This window comes from Myxine glutinosa, chromosome 9, assembly GCF_964187855.1.
Source record: "Myxine glutinosa chromosome 9, kmMyxGlut1.1, whole genome shotgun sequence".
NCBI classification, from domain to species: Eukaryota; Metazoa; Chordata; class Myxini; order Myxiniformes; family Myxinidae; genus Myxine; species Myxine glutinosa.
The window spans coordinates 139,096,614-139,117,973 of NC_136269.1; the positions used below are offsets into that span (position 1 = coordinate 139,096,614).

General features: G+C 49.0%; 1 protein-coding gene across 1 annotated transcript; it reads left to right on the forward strand.

The window, feature by feature from the left end:
* Positions 1 to 8,591: 8,591 nt before the first annotated feature.
* LOC137435679 (sal-like protein 1) lies at positions 8,592 to 15,393 on the forward strand. The gene is made up of 4 exons (XM_068129627.2): positions 8,592 to 10,015; positions 10,340 to 11,181; positions 11,429 to 11,748; positions 14,716 to 15,393. The coding sequence occupies exons 1-4, from the start codon at positions 8,592 to 8,594 to the stop codon at positions 15,391 to 15,393; spliced, it is 3,264 nt and encodes a 1,087-aa protein (XP_067985728.2).
* Positions 15,394 to 21,360: the final 5,967 nt, after the last annotated feature.

The following is a 21,360-nucleotide window of genomic DNA, read 5'->3' on the forward strand; positions in this document are numbered from 1 at the left end:
CCAATCCCTCACACTCCTCTCCAATTCCTCACACTCCCCTCCAATCGCTCCTCACTCTCCTCTCCAATCGCTCCCCACTCTCCTCTCCAATCGCTCCCCACTCTCCTCTCCAATCGCTCCTCACTCTCCGCTCCAATCGGCCCTCACTCTCCAACTCCTTGCTCCTCACTCTCCAACCCCTCGCGCCTCACTCTCCAACACCTAGCTCCTCGCTCTCCAACCCCTAGCTCCTCGCTCTCCAACCCCTCGCTCCTCACTCTCCAACACCTAGCTCCTCGCTCTCGAACCCCTCGCACCTCACTCTCCAACACCTAGCACCTCGCTCTCCAACCCCTAGCTCCTCGCTCTCCAACCCCTAGCTCCTCGCTCTCCAACCCCTCGCTCCTCGCTATCCAACCCCTAGCGCCTCGCTCACCAACCCCTAGCTCCTCGCTCTCCAACACCTAGCTCCTCGCTCTCCAACCCCTAGCTCCTCGCTCTCCAACCCCTAACTTCTCGCTCTCCAACCCCTCGCTCCTCGCTCTCCAACCCCGAGCTCCTCGCTCTCCAACCCCTTGCTCCTTGCTCTCCAACCCCTCGCTCCTCACTCTCCAAACCCTCGCCCCTCACTCTCCAACCCCTCGCCCCTCACTCTCCAACTCCTCGCTCCTCACTCCTCTCCCATCTCATTCATTTTGGAAATGGAAGTTTCCACGCAATGCATGAATTGTCACGATCCTCAAGAGGAAGTGTCTCGTAATCATCAAATGACAAATGGCAAGTAAATTACATTGTGAGAATTAATGATTTCAAATAAACCTATTTAAAGTGTATGCGCACATAACTAATGAAAAAAAAACGAAGAAATATCTCTCGGTAATTTCCTGAAACATATTTTAGTTTTTACTTCCGGATAATAATGTTGAATGAAATAAGAACGAAGAAATATATGTCGTTTTTGTGACGACTTTCATCAAAAGTAAAAGTAATATATCTTAACGGAAAAGAAAAAGCGAATTTTAAATATATGTCGACATTTTCAAAGACTGTTATTTTAGGCGGTGTATTTTCGTGTATCATCGTGCTGTGGCGGACACAAAAGCCCACTGGCGTGGTGACATCATTCCGCGCACCAAGTGGGCGGTGGCCACGCCCGAGGGGTAGGCGTGGCCTCATGATATACACCGGGCGCGCAGCCCGGAGCGCGCCAGTGTTACAGTGAGCTCCTGAAATAAAGACGCTTATAAGTTACCGCTTGTCCGCTTCCTCCTTGCTCGCAAGCAGCGCGCGTAACGCCGCGCTTTACTGGTGACCCCCTCGACGTTGGATCTGCCGGAGCGATCCTTCCACACGCGACGCCATTGCCATGGCCAACTTCATCAAACTTCCCGAATTTTGGGAGGCTCAGGCCGAAGTCTGGTTCGTCCAGGCCGAAGCCCAATTTCAGCTTCGGCGCCTCACCGGCGATGACACGCGCTATTGCCACGTCGTCGCCTCCCTCGGGACCGGCACGGCCGCTCGAGTTGTGTCCGTCCTTCGCCACCCACCGGACGGCCACAAGTACGAGGCACTCAAGCGGCTACTCCTAGCCACGTTCGGCCTCACGGACGACGCACGGGCCGACCGCCTCCGGGATCTCCCCGAGCTCGGTGACACGCGCCCGTCGGTCCGAATGGACCATATGCTGTCACTGTTGGGCGACGAAGCCCCCGGTTCTCTATTCCGGGCGCTTTGCCGTCGCCAACTTCCAGCGCAGGTTCGCCTCGCGTTGGCCGGGACCGGGCTAACGGAACCCCGAGCATTGGCGGCCGAGGCGGACAAGTACTTCGCCGCTTCGGACACGCGGGCGAGAGTCGGCGTGGCCATCACGGCCCTCGTGGCTGATGCTGCTAATGCTGCTGATGCTGCTAATGCTGCTGATGCTGCTGATCCACAGCATCAGCTTATACAGCATACGCAGCATGCTGATACGCACCTCGTGACCGCCGCCACGCCCCGCCCACCGCCGCGGCGAAAACCGCCACCGCGGGGAAACCCGCCAACTCCACCGGCCTGGCGGAGCCAGCCGCGCTCCTCCAGCTCCACCACCTGGTGCTGGTTCCACGCCAAGTTCGGCCACGAAGCTCGGCAGTGTCATCCGCCATGCTCCTTCAACAGGTCGGGAAACGCCCGGGCCGGCACTCAATAGTGGCGATGAGCGCCGGCCGTTCGAGCAGCCTGCTGTTCATAACGGACACCTTCTCCGGGCGCCGTTACCTGTGCGACACGGGAGCGCAGGTGAGTGTCGTTCCCGCCGGCACGTCAGACAAGCACGCCGCGGGTGGGGGCCCCGCGCTGCTTGCCGCGAACGGGACGCCCATCCGTACGTACGGAAAATGCTGCCTCTCTCTGCGGTTCGGAGGGCAGGTTTTCCGATGGACGTTCGTCACCGCCGACGTGCCCATGGCACTGCTTGGCGTGGACTTCCTGTGCGCTAATGGGCTCCTGGTCGACGTCAAGCGCAGACGTCTTGTCCAGGCCGAGACGTTCAGCTCGCTCACTTGTGCGTTGCCCAGCTCGGCGAGCAGCTCAACGAGCGGCTTGCCAAGCGGCTTGCCGAACGGTTCGGTTCCGGCCACGTTGGTCTGTACGCTTCCGGCAGCGGACGCATTCACCCGCCTCCTCGCCGGCTTCCCGGCCCTCACGCGGCCCACCTTCTCGGCGGGGGCCGTCAAGCACTGGGTGGCCCATCACATCCCCACCGTCGGGCCACCGGTCTACGCCCGGGCACGCCGCCTCGAGCCGACGAACCTGGCGGTGGCAAAAGCGGCGTTCGCTACCCTGGAGCGACTCGGCATCGTTCGGCGCTGAGAGAGCGCTTGGGCGTCGCCGCTGCACATCGTGCCGAAGCCCGGCGGGGGATGGCGACCGTGCGGGGACTATCGCCGTCTCAATGACGCCACGACTCCCGACCGCTACCCCGTCCCCCACATTCAGGACTTTTCCGCCCGTTTGGCAGGCATGTCCTTCTTCTCGAAGGTGGACCTCATACGCGGCTACCATCAGGTCCCCGTCAGGCCGGAGGACGTCCCGAAGACGGCGGTCATCACGCCATTCGGACTCTTCGAGTTCCTGCGCATGCCCTTCGGTCTGAAGAATGCGGCTCAGGCGTTCCAGCGACTGATGGACAGCGTCCTGCGCGACTTGGATTTTGTCTACGTCTACCTGGACGATATCCTCGTCGCCAGCGCGTCCCGCGAAGAGCACCTACGCCACCTCCGCACGCTCTTCGAACGCCTGGGCCAGCATGGCCTGATTGTGAACCCCGCAAAGTGCCGGTTCGGCGCCGCCATAATCGATTTTCTGGGGCACCGTGTCACCAGGCACGGAGCCGTCCCCCTGCCGGCCAAGGTGGAGGCGGTGAAGGGGTTTCCGCGCCCCCGCACGATCAGAGGGCTGCAGGAGTTCCTGGGCATGGTGAACTTTTACCATCGGTTCCTGCCCCGTATCGCCCAGCTCCTGCGCCCCCTGCACGAAGCTCTCCGAGGTAAGCCGGGCAAAGGCGACGTTACCTGGACCGAGCAGATGGACACGGCGTTCACGGGCGCGAAGCTCGCCTTGGCTAACACCACCATGCTCGCGCACCCGGCGCCCGATGCACCGATCGCCCTCACCACCGATGCCTCGGACTACGCGGTGGGCGCGGTGCACGAGCAATGGGTGCGTGGAGCTTGGCAACCGCTGGCGTTCTTTAGCCGGCAGCTTCGCCCGCCCGAACGCCGTTACAGTACCTTCGACCGCGAGTTGCTCGGGCTTCACTTGGCGGTCAGGCACTTCCGCCATCTGCTCGAGGGCCGTGCATTCACTGCCTTCGTCGACCACAAGCCGCTGATCTTCGCGATGGGCAAGGTCACCGAGCCGTGGTCGGCCCGGCAGCAGCGTCACCTCTCGGCCGTGTCCGAGTACACGACGGACATCCAGCACGTCGCGGGGAAGGACAACCCGGTGGCGGATTGCCTTTCCCGGGCCGTCGCCCACGCAGTCCACCTCGGCATCGACTATGCCCGGATGGCAGCGGACCAGGCCGCTGACCCCGACGTCCAGGCCTTGCGGACCACCGTCACGGGCCTCCGCGTCACCGAGGTGCCGTTCGACGGCGCGGGCGCGGCCCTCTTGTGCGACGTCTCCCTCGGGCGGCCTCACCCCATCGTGCCCGCGGGCTGGCAGCGCCAGGTGTTTGACGCCATCCACGGCCTGTCCCACCCGGGCGCGAGGGCCTCCCAAAGGCTGATCGCCGACAAGTTCGTCTGGCATGGCCTCCGGAAGGCCGTCCGCGGCTGGGCCAGGACGTGCCTCGCGTCCCAGCGCGCCAAGGTGCACCGGCACACCCAGGCCCCGTTGGCCCCGTTCACGGTGCCGGAACGCCGGTTTGACCACGTCCACGTGGACCTGGTGGGACCTCTGCCCCCCTCGCGGGGTTTCACCTACGTCCTCACCATGGTGGACCGCACCACCCGGTGGCCGGAGGCCGTGCCCTTGGCGTCGACAACGGCGGCCGATGTCGCGCAGGCTTTCATCGCCACCTGGGTCGCCCGGTTCGGCGCCCCCTCAGACATCTCGTCCAACCGCGGCCCCCAGTTCACCTCGGAGCTCTGGGGGGCGGTCGCGCACGGGCTCGGGGTCCGGCTGCACCGAACCACGGCCTACCACCCCCAGGCTAACGGCCTGTGTGAGCGATTTCACCGCTCATTGAAGGCCGCGCTCCGGGCCACCCTCCGCGACGGCGGCTGGGTCGACAGGCTCCCCTGGGTCCTGCTGGGCCTCCGGACGGCGCCCAAGGAGGACCTGCGCGCATCCGCGGCAGAGTTGGTCTTCGGGCAACCGCTGCGGGTGCCGGGCGAGTTCCTCCCCGACTCCACGGCACCATGGTCCGCGGCACAGCAGCGCTCCGCTCTGCAAGAGACCGCCCAGAGGTTCGCCCCGGTGCCAACGGCATGCCACGGGCACCCACCGACGCACGTCGCCCCGGAGCTTCGCACGGCGGAGTACGTCTTCGTCCGCCACGATGCCCACCGGACACCACTGCGGCCCCCGTACGACGGGCCTTTCCACGTGCTGGAGACCGGGGTGAAGCACTTCACCCTGGACATCGGCGGTACTCCTGACCGCGTTTCGGTGGACCGCCTCAAGCCGGCCCACCTCGACGTGGACCATCCACCGCCAGTGGCCCGACCCCCACGTCGGGGCCGCCCCCCTGCGGGCGGACCCCCGGCACCGCCCAGCCCCGCCGCCACGCCGCCCCCCGGTCCTGCACCCATCCCAGGGGCAGCCAGGGGCATCCCACCTGGCATCCCTGCACCCCGGACGCCGCCGATCGCCAGGGGGCGCTTCAGCCGGGTCATTCGTCTGCCCCGCAAACTGGCCCTCCAGGTGCGCGGGAATTCTGGGGGGGCGCGTGTGGCGGACACAAAAGCCCACTGGCGTGGTGACATCATTCCGCGCACCAAGTGGGCGGTGGCCACACCCGAGGGGTAGGCGTGGCCTCATGATATACACCGGGCGCGCAGCCCGGAGCGCGCCAGTGTTACAGTGAGCTCCTGAAATAAAGACGCTTATAAGTTACCGCTTGTCCGCTTCCTCCTTGCTCGCAAGCAGCGCGCGTAACGCCGCGCTTTAGTGCCACGATTTAAAAAAATATATCTCTGCATTTTCCCGTGTGTGCGTGAATGTTCTCAATTATTTCTGACACCGAGTCCAAAACCATCGATAAAAATTAAATCAGATGGTGACTTCGAGATAAAATCGTGAGGGTGACTCAATGAATGGGCTTTATTTTACAGGCCTTTGAGAAATCATTTCGTTCTATAAATGGAAACTTTCATGGGATTCTCTTCCCGTTTTTTTTTTTTCAACAGAGTCTAAAACTATGTTAGCGACTGTTAAAAATGAAATGATATATCGAATTAGAGTTGAAATAAACCTGTGAGAGAGAGAAAGACAGCACGGGCCTAACTAAACAGGCCTCAAAGCTATTCGAGTTAATAAAATGGTGGATATTTGTTTACATGAAGCCTCTCCCAGAATGGGTGGAGCTACTGTCTAAACGGATGGTGACAGACAGACAGAATCACCCTAGCCTATTATAATATAGATAGTTTGGGGATCGGAGAGGGATGGAAGAGGTTTCCAAATGGAATGAACAGGTCGCTACGTCGTTCATGGTTTTGGGGCCTTACGTTCATGGTTTTGGGGCCTTACGTTGTACGTCAACTTTGAGATGACTGCATTCTGCTAATACATCAACATCACCAATTGCAAAACGTGATGCATATTACGATGGGATCCTGTTGGCAGATTTCTGGGAACCTGTTTGGATTAATTTCCTTCTTACTTTTTATTACTTCTTACTTTTCTCTTATCTTCCCCCATTAAAAACCTTGAACTTTTCTACTCCTGATAATTCACCCCAGATCCACTTTTTTGAAATTCCGACTTCTTTCCTGGAAGTCCTAGTAGTGTCTATGTGTTTTATACCTCTTCCCCACCCCCCCACCCCCCTTTCCATGCCTCCTCCACTCAAGCCCTCTCCCTCCCACAGATCTCCCGATGTCCCTGTTCTCTACTGTTGTACTTGTGTGCTTCCCTCTCTCTCCCAATCTTGTCTCCCGCTCCCTTTAGCTTATGTTTTATGTGTCAGTTTGTCTTTTTGTGATCAATGTTAGCTCTTACACGAGCCTTGATCTTGTATACAAAAAAAAAAAATGTGTAGGTCAAGGCTTATGGAAGAGCTCACATACCGACATCGGGGTAGAAGGGTGCAGGTATACAATGCACAGACGGGCAAACATCATCAGTATCAAAAAGCAGAGCTACTGGCAGCGAGCCGGGTAAAAGAGACCCTCAAGGGTGACGGAATGAGATGGTGATCGGTTGCAGTCTTCAGGCCGTGGAGAGAAGAGTAAGACGGTGCAGACACAAGAAGGTGATTCCATTGGTATAAAAGTGGAATGAATAATGAACTATTGGAGAGGATAGAAGAACGAATGGGGTACACAATGAATATGTGTAACACAGTGGGGAAGCTGCGGGCCAGAGGGCAGCAGGAGCGAGACCAGATAGGAGATGGAGCACTGAAAAAAAAAAAATGAACCACCTTTAGAGGCCATTTTTCCCTGCAGAGTGGGGGTTTGCTCTTTTTGGGCACCGTGGTCCACTTTTTGAAGCAATGTTTTCTTTTTGGGCACCGTGGTCCACTTTTTGAAGCAATGTTTTCCTGCTGCCAACCCTGTTAGTTGCCTCTTGTGACACACGGGGAATTACGAGTGAACTGGTACTCAATTTGCCGACCTCAGAAGGATGACAGGCTGAGTCAACCCCACTGGTGTTAATTTGGTGATGAAGCCAGGATTCGAACCCAGGATCCTAGGATCCCATGCTGGCACCCTAACTGCTAAGCCAACACCAGGCTCATATATTATATTATATATATATATAATAACTTCAGTGGCAAGTTAGTGGAAGTGTTAGTGTATGTAATGTTTTTAACAGCCTCTTTTTATGCCTCCGCCGACAAAGTCGCAGGAGGCATTATGTTTTCAGGTTGTCCGTCCGGCTGTCCGTCCGTCCATGATAGGTTTTCATTACCACGATAACTTGAGAATGGCTGAAGGGATCTTAGTCAAACTTGGTACAGGTATGCATAATGATGTAAAGATTAACTGATTCTATTTTGGGGTCAAGAGGTCAAAGGTCAAATGTCCCATCAGGTAAAAATTCTGTTACTAAACTAACTTGTGAACCACTCATGGGATTTTCACCAAACTTGGTATAATTATATATTATGATGCAAAGATAAACTGATTAGATTTTGGGGTGAAGAGGTCAAAGATCAGAGGTCATTTTAAGTTACAATTATTCCATTACCGTGATAACTTAAGAATGGCTGAAGGAATCTTAGTCAAACTTAGTACAAGTATGTATAATGATGAAAAGATAAACTGATTAGATATTGGGGTCAAAGGTCAGAGGTTATGTTAAATAAATATGATGTTGCCGCACCAACTCGTGAACCAGTGATGGGATTCTGAACAAACTTGGTACAAGTAATAGTCTATATGATGCAAATATGAACTGATTAGATTTTGGAGTCAAGAAGTCAAAGGTCAGAGGTCATGTCAGGTAAAAATGTGATAACTTGAGAACAGCTGAAGGGATTTAAATCAAACTTGATACAGGTATGTAATAATGAGGTAAACATTAACTGATTAAATTTTGGGGTCAAGAGGTCAAAGGTCAGAGGTAATGCCTTGTAAATATGTGATACTTTAGAACAGCTGAACGGATTTAAATCAAACTTGGTACAAGTAAGTATAATGATGTAATAATGTGGGTGGAGGCATATCGGTCAACGTCATGACGTCGATGAGTGTCGTTCTAGTTTATATACTATTGGCATAACACTTGCATTTCATCCTCACTAACTTTCATTCCCCTCCGCAGGTATCTTTCAGGATGAACCTCCTTGCGTACCTGCACCATGTATCTGCATCCTGTGCTGTGCCGAGTTTCCTAGTTCCCAGTCGCTGCTGCGCCACCAGGTGGGATGCTCACAGACACAGCAACGGGTGCTAATAATGCCGGAAGACCCGGCCTCACCCGGAGCACAAGCCCACTCCAGGCCAAATAGTCCTGGCGATGGAACAAGCCTGGAAGTGGAGGATACTTCTTGCAACAGAACGGAACCAAGCTTTGAGAGAATGGATATGACTGTATATGAAGGAGAAGAAGAAGAAGGGCCAAAAGATATGGAATTGGACACAGAATCTGTGAAACAGCAAACAGGAAATGAAGTCACCCTTGAGGTTTTACAAGGGACTAAAGTGGCTATGGCACAGGTAACACGAACTGCAGAAGACGGCAGGAATGTTGACAGGGCTGTTTCAGGCTTCCCTCTCATTCTCGAACAGCTGTCAGCCTTGCAATATCAGCAGCTGCAGCAGCTTCAGCTTCTCGAGCAGCTCCGTAACCAATTAACCCTCCTCGCTCCAGCCGCCATATTTGGGCCTTTGCAGACCGAAACATCACTGCTTGCACACACTCCCGGCACAGAGACTGGGCAATTAGCAGAGAGCGTGGAGGGAAAACGGGTAAATAACCATTCAACAACTCTCATCAGCCATCTTGGACCAATGAAGGATGAACTGTCAATGTCCACAGCAGACAGTAGCAAGGATACATGCCAAGCTACAGATGGCCCTGATCACTTGGCAGCCGGGATACCAAATGTTACAGATCGTGAAGATAGTACGGTAGCGGATAATAATGGAAATATGTTGCCTCAGTCAACAAGTCCTCCATGCGGCTTTTCTTCGACAAAGGAACAAGGCCAAAGCACAGGGCTTATTGGTGTTACGCCAAACTTTCTATTTGGGTCAAGGATTCCTCAGTCACTGCAGCCTTCCGACTCCACATTTCCCAACCCATTGACCAGCATGGCAGCTGTGGCCATGGTGCAAAGTCCACTGGGGAAACCAGGGACAAAAATGAAAGCTGCAATATCACGACCAGAGAGCAAATGTGGTACAGAAGATGGCTTCTTTAAGCACAAGTGTCGCTTCTGTTCCAAGGTGTTTGGTAGTGACAGTGCCTTACAGATTCACCTGCGCTCACATACAGGTGAAAGGCCCTTCAAATGCAACATTTGTGGAAACAGGTTTTCCACCAAAGGGAACCTGAAGGTCCACTTTCACAGGCACAAAGACCGATACCCATACATACAAATGAACCCTTTCCCTGTTCCTGAACACCTTGATCACATCCCAACAAGCTCTGGAATTCCATATGGAATGTCAATCATGCCAGAAACATCAGCTTCTGACACCACTTCAACCACACTTTCAACAGCCTCATCATGGCTAGATGACTGCAAACCTCCAGCTTTCAGCCCTATTCCATCATTGCTTACTTTCCGTGACATTCCTGGTCACAGCCAGTCTAATAAAGGTTGTTCCAGCTTTGGATTTGTATCCAAGAGTGAGACGACGACTCCTGCTGCTTCGCCCTCTGTCGTTGCTTCCAATTCAACTGAAGAGACCAACCAAGGCAGTCCTAATGCTCTGCAGATGGCACCCGCACTGTCATTTCCAACAATAACACAGCAGCCTGCTGCTCTTAGAGAAGCGGACAATGTCGGTGCTTTGTCATTTGTAGATGAAGAAGCTGCCTCAAGTCGTGCACCATCTACTGCCTCAGTCGATTCAATATGCCGCCTGTCCTTCAGCTGCGCTGAAGAAAGTGATGTGACCCGGTCTCGATTCCCATTTATCGGTACTGACGGTTTCTTGGAAAAGGATTCGGAAAGTGTTGGAAAAAATGGGAATAGCATTGGAAGCAGCGGACCTTCTGAAACATCCAAGTTGCAGAGGCTTGTGGAGACGATTAACCAGAAAATGGGTGGCGAGGGTAGCCAGTGTACCGTGTGCCAACGAGTACTCAGCTGCCCAAACGCGCTGCGTATGCACCATCGCATGCATACAGGTGAACGGCCATACCTTTGCAAGGTTTGTGGCCGTGCTTTCACTACCAAAGGTAACCTGAAAACGCACTACGATGTCCACCGCGCCAAACCAGAAACGTTTGGACCTCTTGCCTCATGCCCAATTTGCCAGAAAGGTTTCTCGAATGCCCTGCTGCTCCAGCATCATGTGCGGATGCATGTGATGGGTAAGATTTCAGCTCCCGTAACTATGGAAACCGAAGGGATACTCTGCAACGAGTTTGAGTCAGAACCAGTTTCCATTGTTTCGGAGAGTGGAAGGTTATCTTTTGCCATTCACACTTCAAAACCTCCGCAGTCCCCTCCAAAGGAGCCTTCGCCTCAAATGATGCCGTCTCCACTGCAATGCGATGCCAGGCTGGCGGAGTGCAGCGCCAAACAGCAGGAAGGTGACGGACTCTGCGAAGCCTCTCGCCTCTCAGAGAGCCCGTGCAGCTCTGGTTCAGCCACGTCCCTGCTTCCGTCATCACCCTTGGACCATTGGAGTGATCGCCGGCAGGAACCCTCTCCCAACCAATACGAGAACATTCCAGGGAGGCCAGGGAGCAATCGGCAGTGCTCACCGGGTTCCATGAGTGAAAGTGGGATCGGTTTCATTCCAGGAACTTTTTACAAGTCTGTATTTCCAAATGAAGGCAATGGGGAGAACCTGATTGGAAGAGATGCAGGTGTGTGCATTGTTGGTGAAGTACATATTATATTCCATGTCATTATATCTGTGATTGGTTGTTAGTATGTGACAAATTTGATGGGTATGAAAATTCAAGATAAAATTGATCTCGACTTTGACTATAATTGATTATGTTAATTTGGACATCTTATTTTAAATTGAAAATAAGCTATCTTGCGATGCCAACCTACCTATCTGCATTTAGCTTCCTGCTGCCATTTGCATCTTCTTTTTCTTTTTTTAAGGTTTCAAGCTCAATTCCACGCAGGCGTTCTCTGTGCCTGACAACGCCACCACTCGAATAACCAGCGAAATGCAGGAGAACCAGAACGATGCTCCACGGCACATTCAGAACCTTCCGACAAATGTCATCACGGCCATAGCTAGCACCACCCCACCTGTAGCGCCAGCTCGGCGTACTGCCAAGCAACACCTTTGCCTCACCTGTGGAAAGCCGTTTTCTTCATCGAGCGCATTGCAGATTCATGAGCGCACTCATACTGGTGAAAAGCCCTTTGGGTGCAGCATCTGTGGCCGTGCTTTCACCACAAAAGGGAACCTTAAGGTTGGCAAGCACTGAAGCAATAATAAGGTCTTTGTCATATTATCTAATAATATATATTTTGTGATAGGGTTGTTAGGGTTAGGGTTAGGGTTAGGATGGCATAGAGGTATGTACAGTCTCCTCTAAGCCGTCTACCCTGGGTTCAAATGTTGGTCTGACTATAAGCTGTGCATCTGCAGTCCATCGGATGGATGTTAACCCTTAGATGCAGGCGTCAAAAATCCTACATAAATGCAGCCATTGGGCCTCAGAGGCCCAACGGATGTATTCGTGTAATGTTTAAAAAAAAAAATTTATAGATTTTTTTCTTTCATATCCTTTTTCAATCCAAGTCGATGCTCATGGATGTGTATTTGCTCCAAAAATGTGCATCATTGATCCTATTATTTGGAAGAATCCCATACAAGTAACGAATATTTTTTTTTTTTTGGAAAAAAAAAATGTTGTTCTTGGTTTTTCAACTTTTTTTTCTCTAAAAGGTTGAGGCTCATGGAGGAGTGTTTGCTCAAAAATATGATTCACTGATCCTTTTATTTCGAATGTATATGTCCACAACTGTCAAAAATCCTACACCAATGCAGCCATTGGGCCTCGGAGGCCCCACGAATGTTCCCACTAACCCAAATGAAATTTTCATATTTTTGTCACTGAATTATTTGTAACCAAGTTATAGGAGCATATAATGAGGCTCATATCAAGAAAATAATGATATAACATTGTAGTACAACAACATTAATGCGGGGCCTCGAAGGCCCCAGGCCTGCATTTGTGTCAGATTTTCGGGTTATAAGTGGAGAATGAAGATTTTCCCACGAGCCTGAATGAAATTTTATTTTATTTATGTCACTGAATTTTGTGTAACAACATGAAAGTCGGTGAAAATGAGCCTCATTCCAAAGAAAAATTGTACAGCATAGTTTTTGCAACAAAAAAAACCTTGTGGGCCTCCGAGGCCCAATCACTGCATCCAAGGGTTAAACAGGCGTCTCACCCATCTGCTGGCAATTCGTTGGTGGACGTTCAGATACCACGGTGTTCTTTGCAAACGGTAGTTGAGCTACCGCCAGCACCATGACCAAATTTAAAATTCCTGCCCTAACCTTAGTCGAACGTCAGGCCTGGCCAGCCGTTTCTTGAAAGACCTGGGTCAAGCGTCCCCCGGTCAACCCCACAATAATTTGGGAATAATTGAGGCCATTAAAGAAGAAGAGGAATAAGAAAGATGTTGTGATAGATCGCATAAAATATATATGTCTCTTGTAATAGAGGCTTTTCTTGTGAACACTAACTTCGGAAAGGGTTGTTAGGTTTACCAAACTAGTATCAGCAAACCTACTATAGTATTGGATATATTTACACAGATGCAGGACAATGAGGATCAAAGTAGTGTGCTCACCTCTGAGTGCTACCTGCTCTTGGGTGCAATTTTCAGCCGCATAAACCACACTGCATCGATTATACATCAAAAAATGGACTTGATAAAGCAAGGTGGTACCAAAGGTAAACTCTCACTCTTAGATGAGACACGTACAGAGTTTTCATGAGGGCACCTGGCCCAAGACTAGGATCTTCAATTTGCACAAAGGAGTAAAAGTAGACCAGACAAATTGATGGTAGTTTTAGAAGTGTGCTACATGGCACATCTTTTTTTCTTTTTCTTTCTTTATTTATATATATATATATATATATATATATATATATATATATATATATATATATATATATATATATAAATATATATATATATATATATACGTATATATATATATTATATATATATATATATATATATATATATATATATATATATATATATATATATATATATATGTGTGTGTGTGTGTGTGTATATATATATATATATATATATATATATATATATATATATATATATATATATATATATATATATATGTATACAAGATGTAAGAGCTAACATTAATGACAAAAAACCCATAAACGGACACATAAAACATATAATAAAGGCAGCGGGAGACAAGATGGGGAGAAATAGGGAAGTACACAAGTACAACAGTAGAGAACAGGGACATCGGGAGATCTGTGGGAGGGAGAGGGCTTGGGGTGAGGAGGCATAGGAAAGGGGGGGGGGGGGTGGGAGAGTTTAAAAAAAACACATGGACACTGCTAGGTCTTTCAGGAAAGAAGTCGGTATTTCAAAAAAGTGGATCTGGGGTGAATTAACAGGGGTAGAAAAGATCAAGGTTTTGGATGGGGGAAGATAAGAGATGGTGGTGTGTGTCATCTGCATCGGATGGTAGTTTTCATTAAATTTTGACAGTAGATTGTGTTGAGAAGAGAACCTGTGAGCAAGCGGTTTGGTGGCGGCATGCTTAGAACATTCAGCAGATGACCCCCATAGTGAAGCAACTGAACAAATGAATGAATAGAAAGTGAATGAGTTGTTAGTTAATCAACTCCATTGTGAGTTTCTATTCCCAGGACATATGGTTCTTGAATGGCAACAATTTCATGGGATGGCTTGCAGAGACATCTTCAAAAGTTGTTGTTGTTGTAACCAGGCCCAGTCGGGTTAGCGCGTCCGATCTGAATCTGGGAGGTTGGCGGTTCGAAACCGACCTCGGCTGAGTCATAGGAAAGACTTTTAAAATGGTACTTGCCAATCCTTGCTTGATGCCCAGCACTTAAAAAGGGCAGAGCACGGGCAAACAAGCTTGATGGGCCTACTGGCCTCCTCTTTCGTTGAAGTTCCTTGTAGGGTATGCATATTGCTGTGACTACCAGTGTGGTTTGATAAGCATAAACGGACACCTCTCACCCTCTTCCCATTCCCTGCAGATTTCAAGTCTAAGCTAACCCATATCCTTCTTTATACCTCATTGTGCTCAAGTGTAAGGTTTTGTTGAAATAATGTTAAACAAAAGTTAAGTGTAAATGTGTATGTGCTGAAAATGGCATTCTCTTCAGTGTCACGCGTGTGCATCGCAGGTCCATATGGGCACACACATGTGGAACAATGCACCACAACGGCGTGGCCGACGTCTCACCATCGATACGCCAGCTGCCATTGCCTTTCTGAGCCCGGAGGCCTCCAAGTTTCCTCACCTATTCGGAAAAGAATTACCTGTCAGGGCTCCGCTTGCTCCAACCATTTCAAGCACAACACCAATCACCGTGCACGACACCAGCTTTTGGAGTCAGTATGCGGCTGTACTCGCACAGAGTGGTTTGGCACTTAAGCCCAAGGAGATCTCTGTCATTCAGAATGGAGCATTTGGCGCGGTTCCTATGAGCCTTTCCTCGAACACCGGTGGCCCTACGTACGTGGGATTAGCGGCCGGGCTCAGTGTGATTGACAACAAGGCCTCACTGGCACCGGCTGCTTTACTAGGTCGGCTTGCTGCCGAATCGGTGGCTGTGACCGGGACGAGGGTAGGAGAACCCGATCGGGGAGCTGCCTTGGCTGAATCAAGTTCTACGGCGTCACCGACAAATGGGGCACAAGAACAGGTGGAAGAATCTGTGGGAACTGTGGTCGTGGCAGGTAGTGGGAGAAGTGAGGATGATAAGACCATAGTTGACAAAGCATTGATCAATCCCGAAGTTGGACTGAGCCAACGTTTTGTACGGTTCATGGAGGACAACCGTGAGCTTGGTGTCAATTAGTAAGAGAAGTGGGAACTTAAGAAAAGGAAAACCGAGAGGATGAAAGAAAACGACACGTGAACAACTGCCGAGAAGTACTTGCGCTGAAACGAGTCGCACTGTTGCCTCCATCATGAATCCTTACAATAAAGAAACCAGATGCGATGAATTGCTCGACCAGCTCCGCTCAAGGTGGTGATACGAGGGTGGAGAAGTCAGTCGCCCCGTTCAGGATATAAACTGCAGACTCACAAAGGGTTGGGTTAGGGCTTGTTAATGCACTGAGAATGAATGCCTGGTTTTGTCACTTGGATGCATCTCTGTCACTTTGTTTTTCTTTTTTATGATGTGTTTGTGCTCCGAGTCATTTCCCGTCAGCACAGCTTTAACATATCGGAATGGAAAGCGAGACGCGCTCTTATTCATTTACCGTTGCACCAGTGTTAGCAGCAACCAGAAATATGTCAGACACTGGAGAGCATCATCTGACCACCTTGTTACCCTAACCGGTCTGCATGGTCTGATCTGCTTCATGAAACATTTGTATTCCCGATGCTGTGAAGGTTTTCCCCGCACACGCACCACGCATCCTCAAGGTTGCCACTAGTAATTATTTGTACACAACGTGCATGTTCAATGATTGTGGTGTTGGGACCCAGAATGGATTTTTGGGAAAAGTAAGCAATTCCGATCTTTCGACACGTTACTCCAATGGAGGCACAAAAACCAAAGTTTTCAGCAAAAGTGACTGCCTTTTGCTCAACAGTTTATTTCGCTTGCACTCATTTCTTCACAATTACTTCCTCTGTTGATGATCATATTCTGATCTTTATTCCCACACCTTCGGCAATTTTAACCTGTAAATCTGTTTGTGATGCTGTCATAGTAGTTTATCTGTTGCGTTTGATGCATCACAATCCATCTTCAAGGTCCTTCAACAGCTTTTCATGGCACTTTCCTGTGATCACCGACATTCATTTAAACGACACTCGTAATACCATACTGTGGTGGGATGTATCATTGCAAAAGCTTCAATTCCTTCTTTTAGTGTCCTTGTAATTAATTTTTCATTGAATCTACCTCGTCGTACTGCTACATTGTCCTTCTACTCTCCTCGCGAGTATACTAGCCACCTATCCACTTATCACTTATCTTCTCTCTCTCTCTGTCTCTCTCTGAGTGAATGATCGTTTTAAGGCCATTTTCCCCGCGAGAGCGGGGGTTAGCCTTGCGGGCCCCATGACAATCATGGTTCCCTGTTTAAGGCAATGTTTTTATAGCCGGATGCCCTTCCTGACGCCAACTCTTGGTCGCCTCTTACGATGCGCAGGGATACAGTGTACGTATTCTAAATCAGGGTACACACTGTGATCATTCATCCCAGCAAGCTGGTACTCAATTTTCCGACCTCAGAAGGATGACAGGCTGAGTCAACCCCCCTGGCGTTAATTCAGCGATCGACCGGGATTCGAACCCAGGATCCTAGGATCCCAAGCCGGCACCCTAACTGCTAAGCCAACACCAGGCTTACTCTCTCTCTCTCTGAGTATTGATTTTCATTTAGATGTCCTCTTTTTATCCCCTTAATTTTCTCTTTTCCATTTGTCCTTGTCTTCCTGCTACATTGTTCTACTCTCCTCTCGAGTCTACTAGCCACGTGGCCACTTATCCCGTCTCTCTCTCTCTCTCTCTGAGTATTAATTTTCATTTAGATGTCCTCTTTTTATCCTTTTTTTATCCCCTTAATTTTCTCTTTTCCATTTGTCCTTGTCTTCCTGCTACATTTCAAGAACCCTGGTGTTGGGCTAGCGGCTAGGGTGCCGGCTTAGGATGCTAGGATCCTGGGTTCGAATCCCGGTCGATCGCTGAATTAACGCCAGGGGGGGTTGACTCAGCCTGTCATCCTTCCGAGGTCGGCTAATTGAGTACCAGTTCACTGGTAATTCCCTGTTTGTCGTAAAAGGCGACAAAAAGGGTTGGCGGCAGGAAGGGCATCCGGCCGTAAAACATTGCTTCAAAAAGGGGACCGAAAAACAACAACAACCACGGTCCCCGAAAAAGGCCAACCCCCGCTTTGCGGGGAAAAATGGCCTCTAAAGGTGTTTTTTTTCTTTTCTTTTTTTTTCTTTTTTTTCCTGCTACATTGTTCTTCTACTCTCCTCTCGAGTCGACTAGCCATCTAGCCACTTATCCCATCTCTCTCTCTCTCTCTCTGAGTATTCATTTTCATTTAGATGTCCTCTTTTTATCCTCTTTTTATCCCCATAATTTTCTCTTTTCCATTTGTCCTTGTCTTCCTGCTACATTGTTGTTCTACTCTCCTCTCAAAAGTCTACTAGCCACCTAGCTACTTATCCCATCTCTCTCTCTCTCTCTCTCTCTCTCTCTCTGAGTATTAATTTTCATTTAGATGTCCTCTTTTCATCTTCTTTTTATCCCCTTCATTTTATCTTTTCCATTTGTCCTGCGACATTGTCCTTGTTCTCTCCTCCCAAGTCTACTAGCTACCTATCCACTTACCCTGTCTCTCCCTCTCTCTCTCTCTCTCTCTCTCTCTCTCTCTCTCCCTCTCTCTCTCTGAATGTTCATTTTAATTTAGATGTCCGCTTTTTATCCTCTTGTCCTGTTTTTATCCTCTTGTCCTCTTTTTATCCCCTTAATTTTCTCTTTTCCATTTGTCCTTGTCTTCCTGCTACATTGTTCTTCGACTCTCCTCTCGAGTCTTCTAGCCACCTAGCCACTTATCCCGTCTCTCTCTCTCTCTCTCTCTCTCTGAGTGTTCATTTTAATTTAGATGTCCTCTTTTTATCCTCTTTTTATCACCTTAATTTTCTCTTTTCCATTTGTCCTTGTCTTCCTGCTACATTGTTCTTCTACTCTCTCGAGTCTTCTAGCCACCTAGCCACTTATCCTGTCTCACCCTCTCTCTGAGTGTTCATTTTAATTTAGATGTCCTCTTTTTATCCTCTTGTCCTCTTTTTATCCTCTTGTCCTCTTTTTATCCCCTTAATTTTCTCTTTTCCATTTGTCCTTGTCTTCCTGCTACATTGTTCTTCTACTCTCCTCTCAAGTCTACCAGCCACTTATCCCGTCTCCGTGTGTGTCTGTGTCTGTCTGTCTGTCTGTCTCTCTCTCTCTCCCTCTCTCCCTCTCTCCCTCTCTCTCTCTCTCTCTCTCTCTCTCTCTCTCTCTCTCTCTCTCTCTCTCTCTCTCTCTCTCTCTTCATTTTCATTTAGATGTCCTCTTTTTATCCCCTTAATTTTCTCTTTTCCATTTGTCCTTGTCTTCCTGCTACATTGTTCTTCTACTCTCCTCTCAAAAGTCTACTAGCCACCTAGCCACTTATCCTGTTTCTCTCTCTCTCTGAGTGTTCATTTTAATTTAGATGTCCTCTTTTTATCCTCTTTTTATCCTCTTTTTATCCCCTTAATTTTCTCTTTTCCATTTGTCCTTGTCTTCCTGCTACATTGTTCTTCTACTCTCCTCTCGAGTCGACTAGCCACCTAGCCACTTATCCCATCCCATCTCATCTCTTTCTCTTTCTCTTTCTTTCTCTTTCTCTTTCTCTCTCTCGCTCTCTGAGTGTTCATTTTAATTTAGATGTCCTCTTTTTATCCTCTTGTCCTGTTTTTATCCTCTTGTCCTCTTTTTATCCCCTCAATTTTCTCTTTTCCATTTGTCTCAATCGTCTTCCAGGAGGCATATCTAAAATACCGTTGGACGTACAAACCAACCCGCAGAGTGTTTTTCAAGAAGGATCTCTTTATTTAGCCCATTTTTTGTTGCCGTTATTGCAATAGGTGTTAGCCACTGTTGCAGTTTTAATCATTGCTGTGTTTTTAACTACTCGATGCACTTCTTAACCAGACATTATCGATGCAACGGGTAATGAGAAGAAAAGCAACAACTTTCATTTGCGTTATCGAGCATTACACCGCGTACCGCAAGGAAATGCGGACAGAGAAACTTGTTCGAGGCAGAATCACACGACGGCAGTAATGTTGTTCTCATTGCACATTTCAATACGGTAAAAACATTTCATCAACAACAGGTAGAGTGCATAAACCTTGGATGTGTAGCTACCTTATTACACTGCATTGGTGATAACCAAACTTTCGATGTGGAGAGGAGTAGGCCGAGTTGCATCCCTAAGTCGGAGGCAATACCGGCACACTTTAAACATACTTGTAATCTGGTACCCTTCGTTGGCCCACCTTCCACGGATGTATCAACTTTCCATGAACGAACAGGTACAACCTAAGAATTTGTTCTGGTTATTAACTCAAAGGAAATAAAAGTCTCATTCTGTGCTCCCAATTTTGTTAACAATGTCAGATATTGTTGGATGAATTGTGTTCATCCTCTGGAATTGCATAACGTTGTTTCCACTGCCTTGTACCGTTCATGCTGAAGTAAGCAAACCACGAAGTAGAAAATTCAACCTCACAATGCAACAACACAAGAAGACTGCACTATTAAATAATCACTTTTACTGTAAAAAAAAAAAAAACCACAGAAATCATTACACTTGGCAATAAAAAAGAACAATCCTGATAAAAATGTGTGTAAGTGTGACCGAGTTATTAAACTTTAATGTTCCCTACCTTCCAACAACCAACCTCACCTGTATGTCAGCGGATGCTGCAGAGCCCTCGTATATGGATGCTGCCCGTTTGGGAATTCTGGACTCCGGCCTGGAAATCTGCACCGATTGGCAAAGCTGTGTTAAGACCTATTGCCATTACTCATGGAAGAGCACAAATGTGTTGGCAACTCGATCTGTCCAAAGCATTAATTAAAAGCACTTTGACTTGGTCAGGCTGCAACCTTTTCAGTCTTTCTATTTCTGGTCATGTTCAGCTTTGTTTATCCTACCTGCTCGTGTTGATGACACTCTGTATATATTGCCCTGCCCATCATGTCACCTGGCTCTCCGTCGCTGCTCGCGACGTGTTCCGTGCGGAGCATGGCGCGGCCACATGGTAAATTGCTTCCAGAGAACAAACATAACTCCCAGCAGTGGAACAGTACCATGAGGGCCTGTCAGATTGTGAAGGCTGACATTTTGTCGATATATTGAGAGAGTGCGGGCCACCATTTTGCACATGTGTGCCACAATAATCCAGCAGAATAAAGATCCATCAGACCTATGCGGCTATGCCTGGTATCATGCCATCCTCATGTGACACCTGTACGTTTGAGCAAGTTTCCTCTATTCTCTTTGTGTTGTGTGTCACTGTCTAACATTGTACAATATGTTCTTCTTATACATAGAGAAATGTGTTTGAACATTTAAAAAGAGAAATCTAATCGAATGGAAGAACGAAACAAAAGAGCCATATAGGATGAGGTGTACATATTGAAAACTATCCAAGACCAATCTGAGAACAACGGCCATATTTTTAAGCATCAATACATCAAAAACTACAAACCTCACAAATACAAGACTTCCCTTATTGTTCTCCAGACAAACCGTGTCTTTCCAAATATCCACACGTATCCGCAGGACCGGCACAGGAAACCTGTCTCACAGTCTAAACCCAGCTCACGTTGTGAGTGAACAATCTCAATAGGCCGAAACAAAATGGCGGCTTAAGAACCCAGAGATGTCACAGTGGACTGACCAAGATGGCAGACCGCCATTTTGGCAAGGCTTTTTTGCTGTGAGCACCACGTTAATCATCCTCAAACAGGATGTTTTAACACACCCAAACACTCAGTTTTCATTCTTGCACTTTCTCGGAGGTCGGGAAATATGCATGCATAGTTTGGTGCTGTTAGGTTACACGGTTTTGGAGTTATGGAGGAGACACACACATAGCTTGAAAAAAGCATCAGCAGTGGATATGATGTGGGTGAACAATTGTCGCAAAGTGAGGCAACACCTGAAATAAATGGAGGTGTAGCCTGGACAATGAAGCAGGTGGCAGGGTGATTCCACAGATGAGAAATATAGGGGGATAAAGCAGTCTGTAGTCTGGATTAAAG

What these genes read in the sequence shown, in the direction of transcription:
- LOC137435679 (XM_068129627.2), top strand. Translation starts at nt 8,592, where the DNA reads ATGCCGGAAGACCCGGCCTCACCCGGAGCACAAGCCCACTCCAGGCCA. An exon ending in ACGACGACTCCTGCTGCTTC is followed by an intron (nt 10,016 to 10,339) that starts GCCCTCTGTCGT and finishes AAATGGGAATAG; the next exon opens with CATTGGAAGCAGCGGACCTT. An exon ending in CCTGATTGGAAGAGATGCAG is followed by an intron (nt 11,182 to 11,428) that starts GTGTGTGCATTG and finishes TCTTTTTTTAAG; the next exon opens with GTTTCAAGCTCAATTCCACG.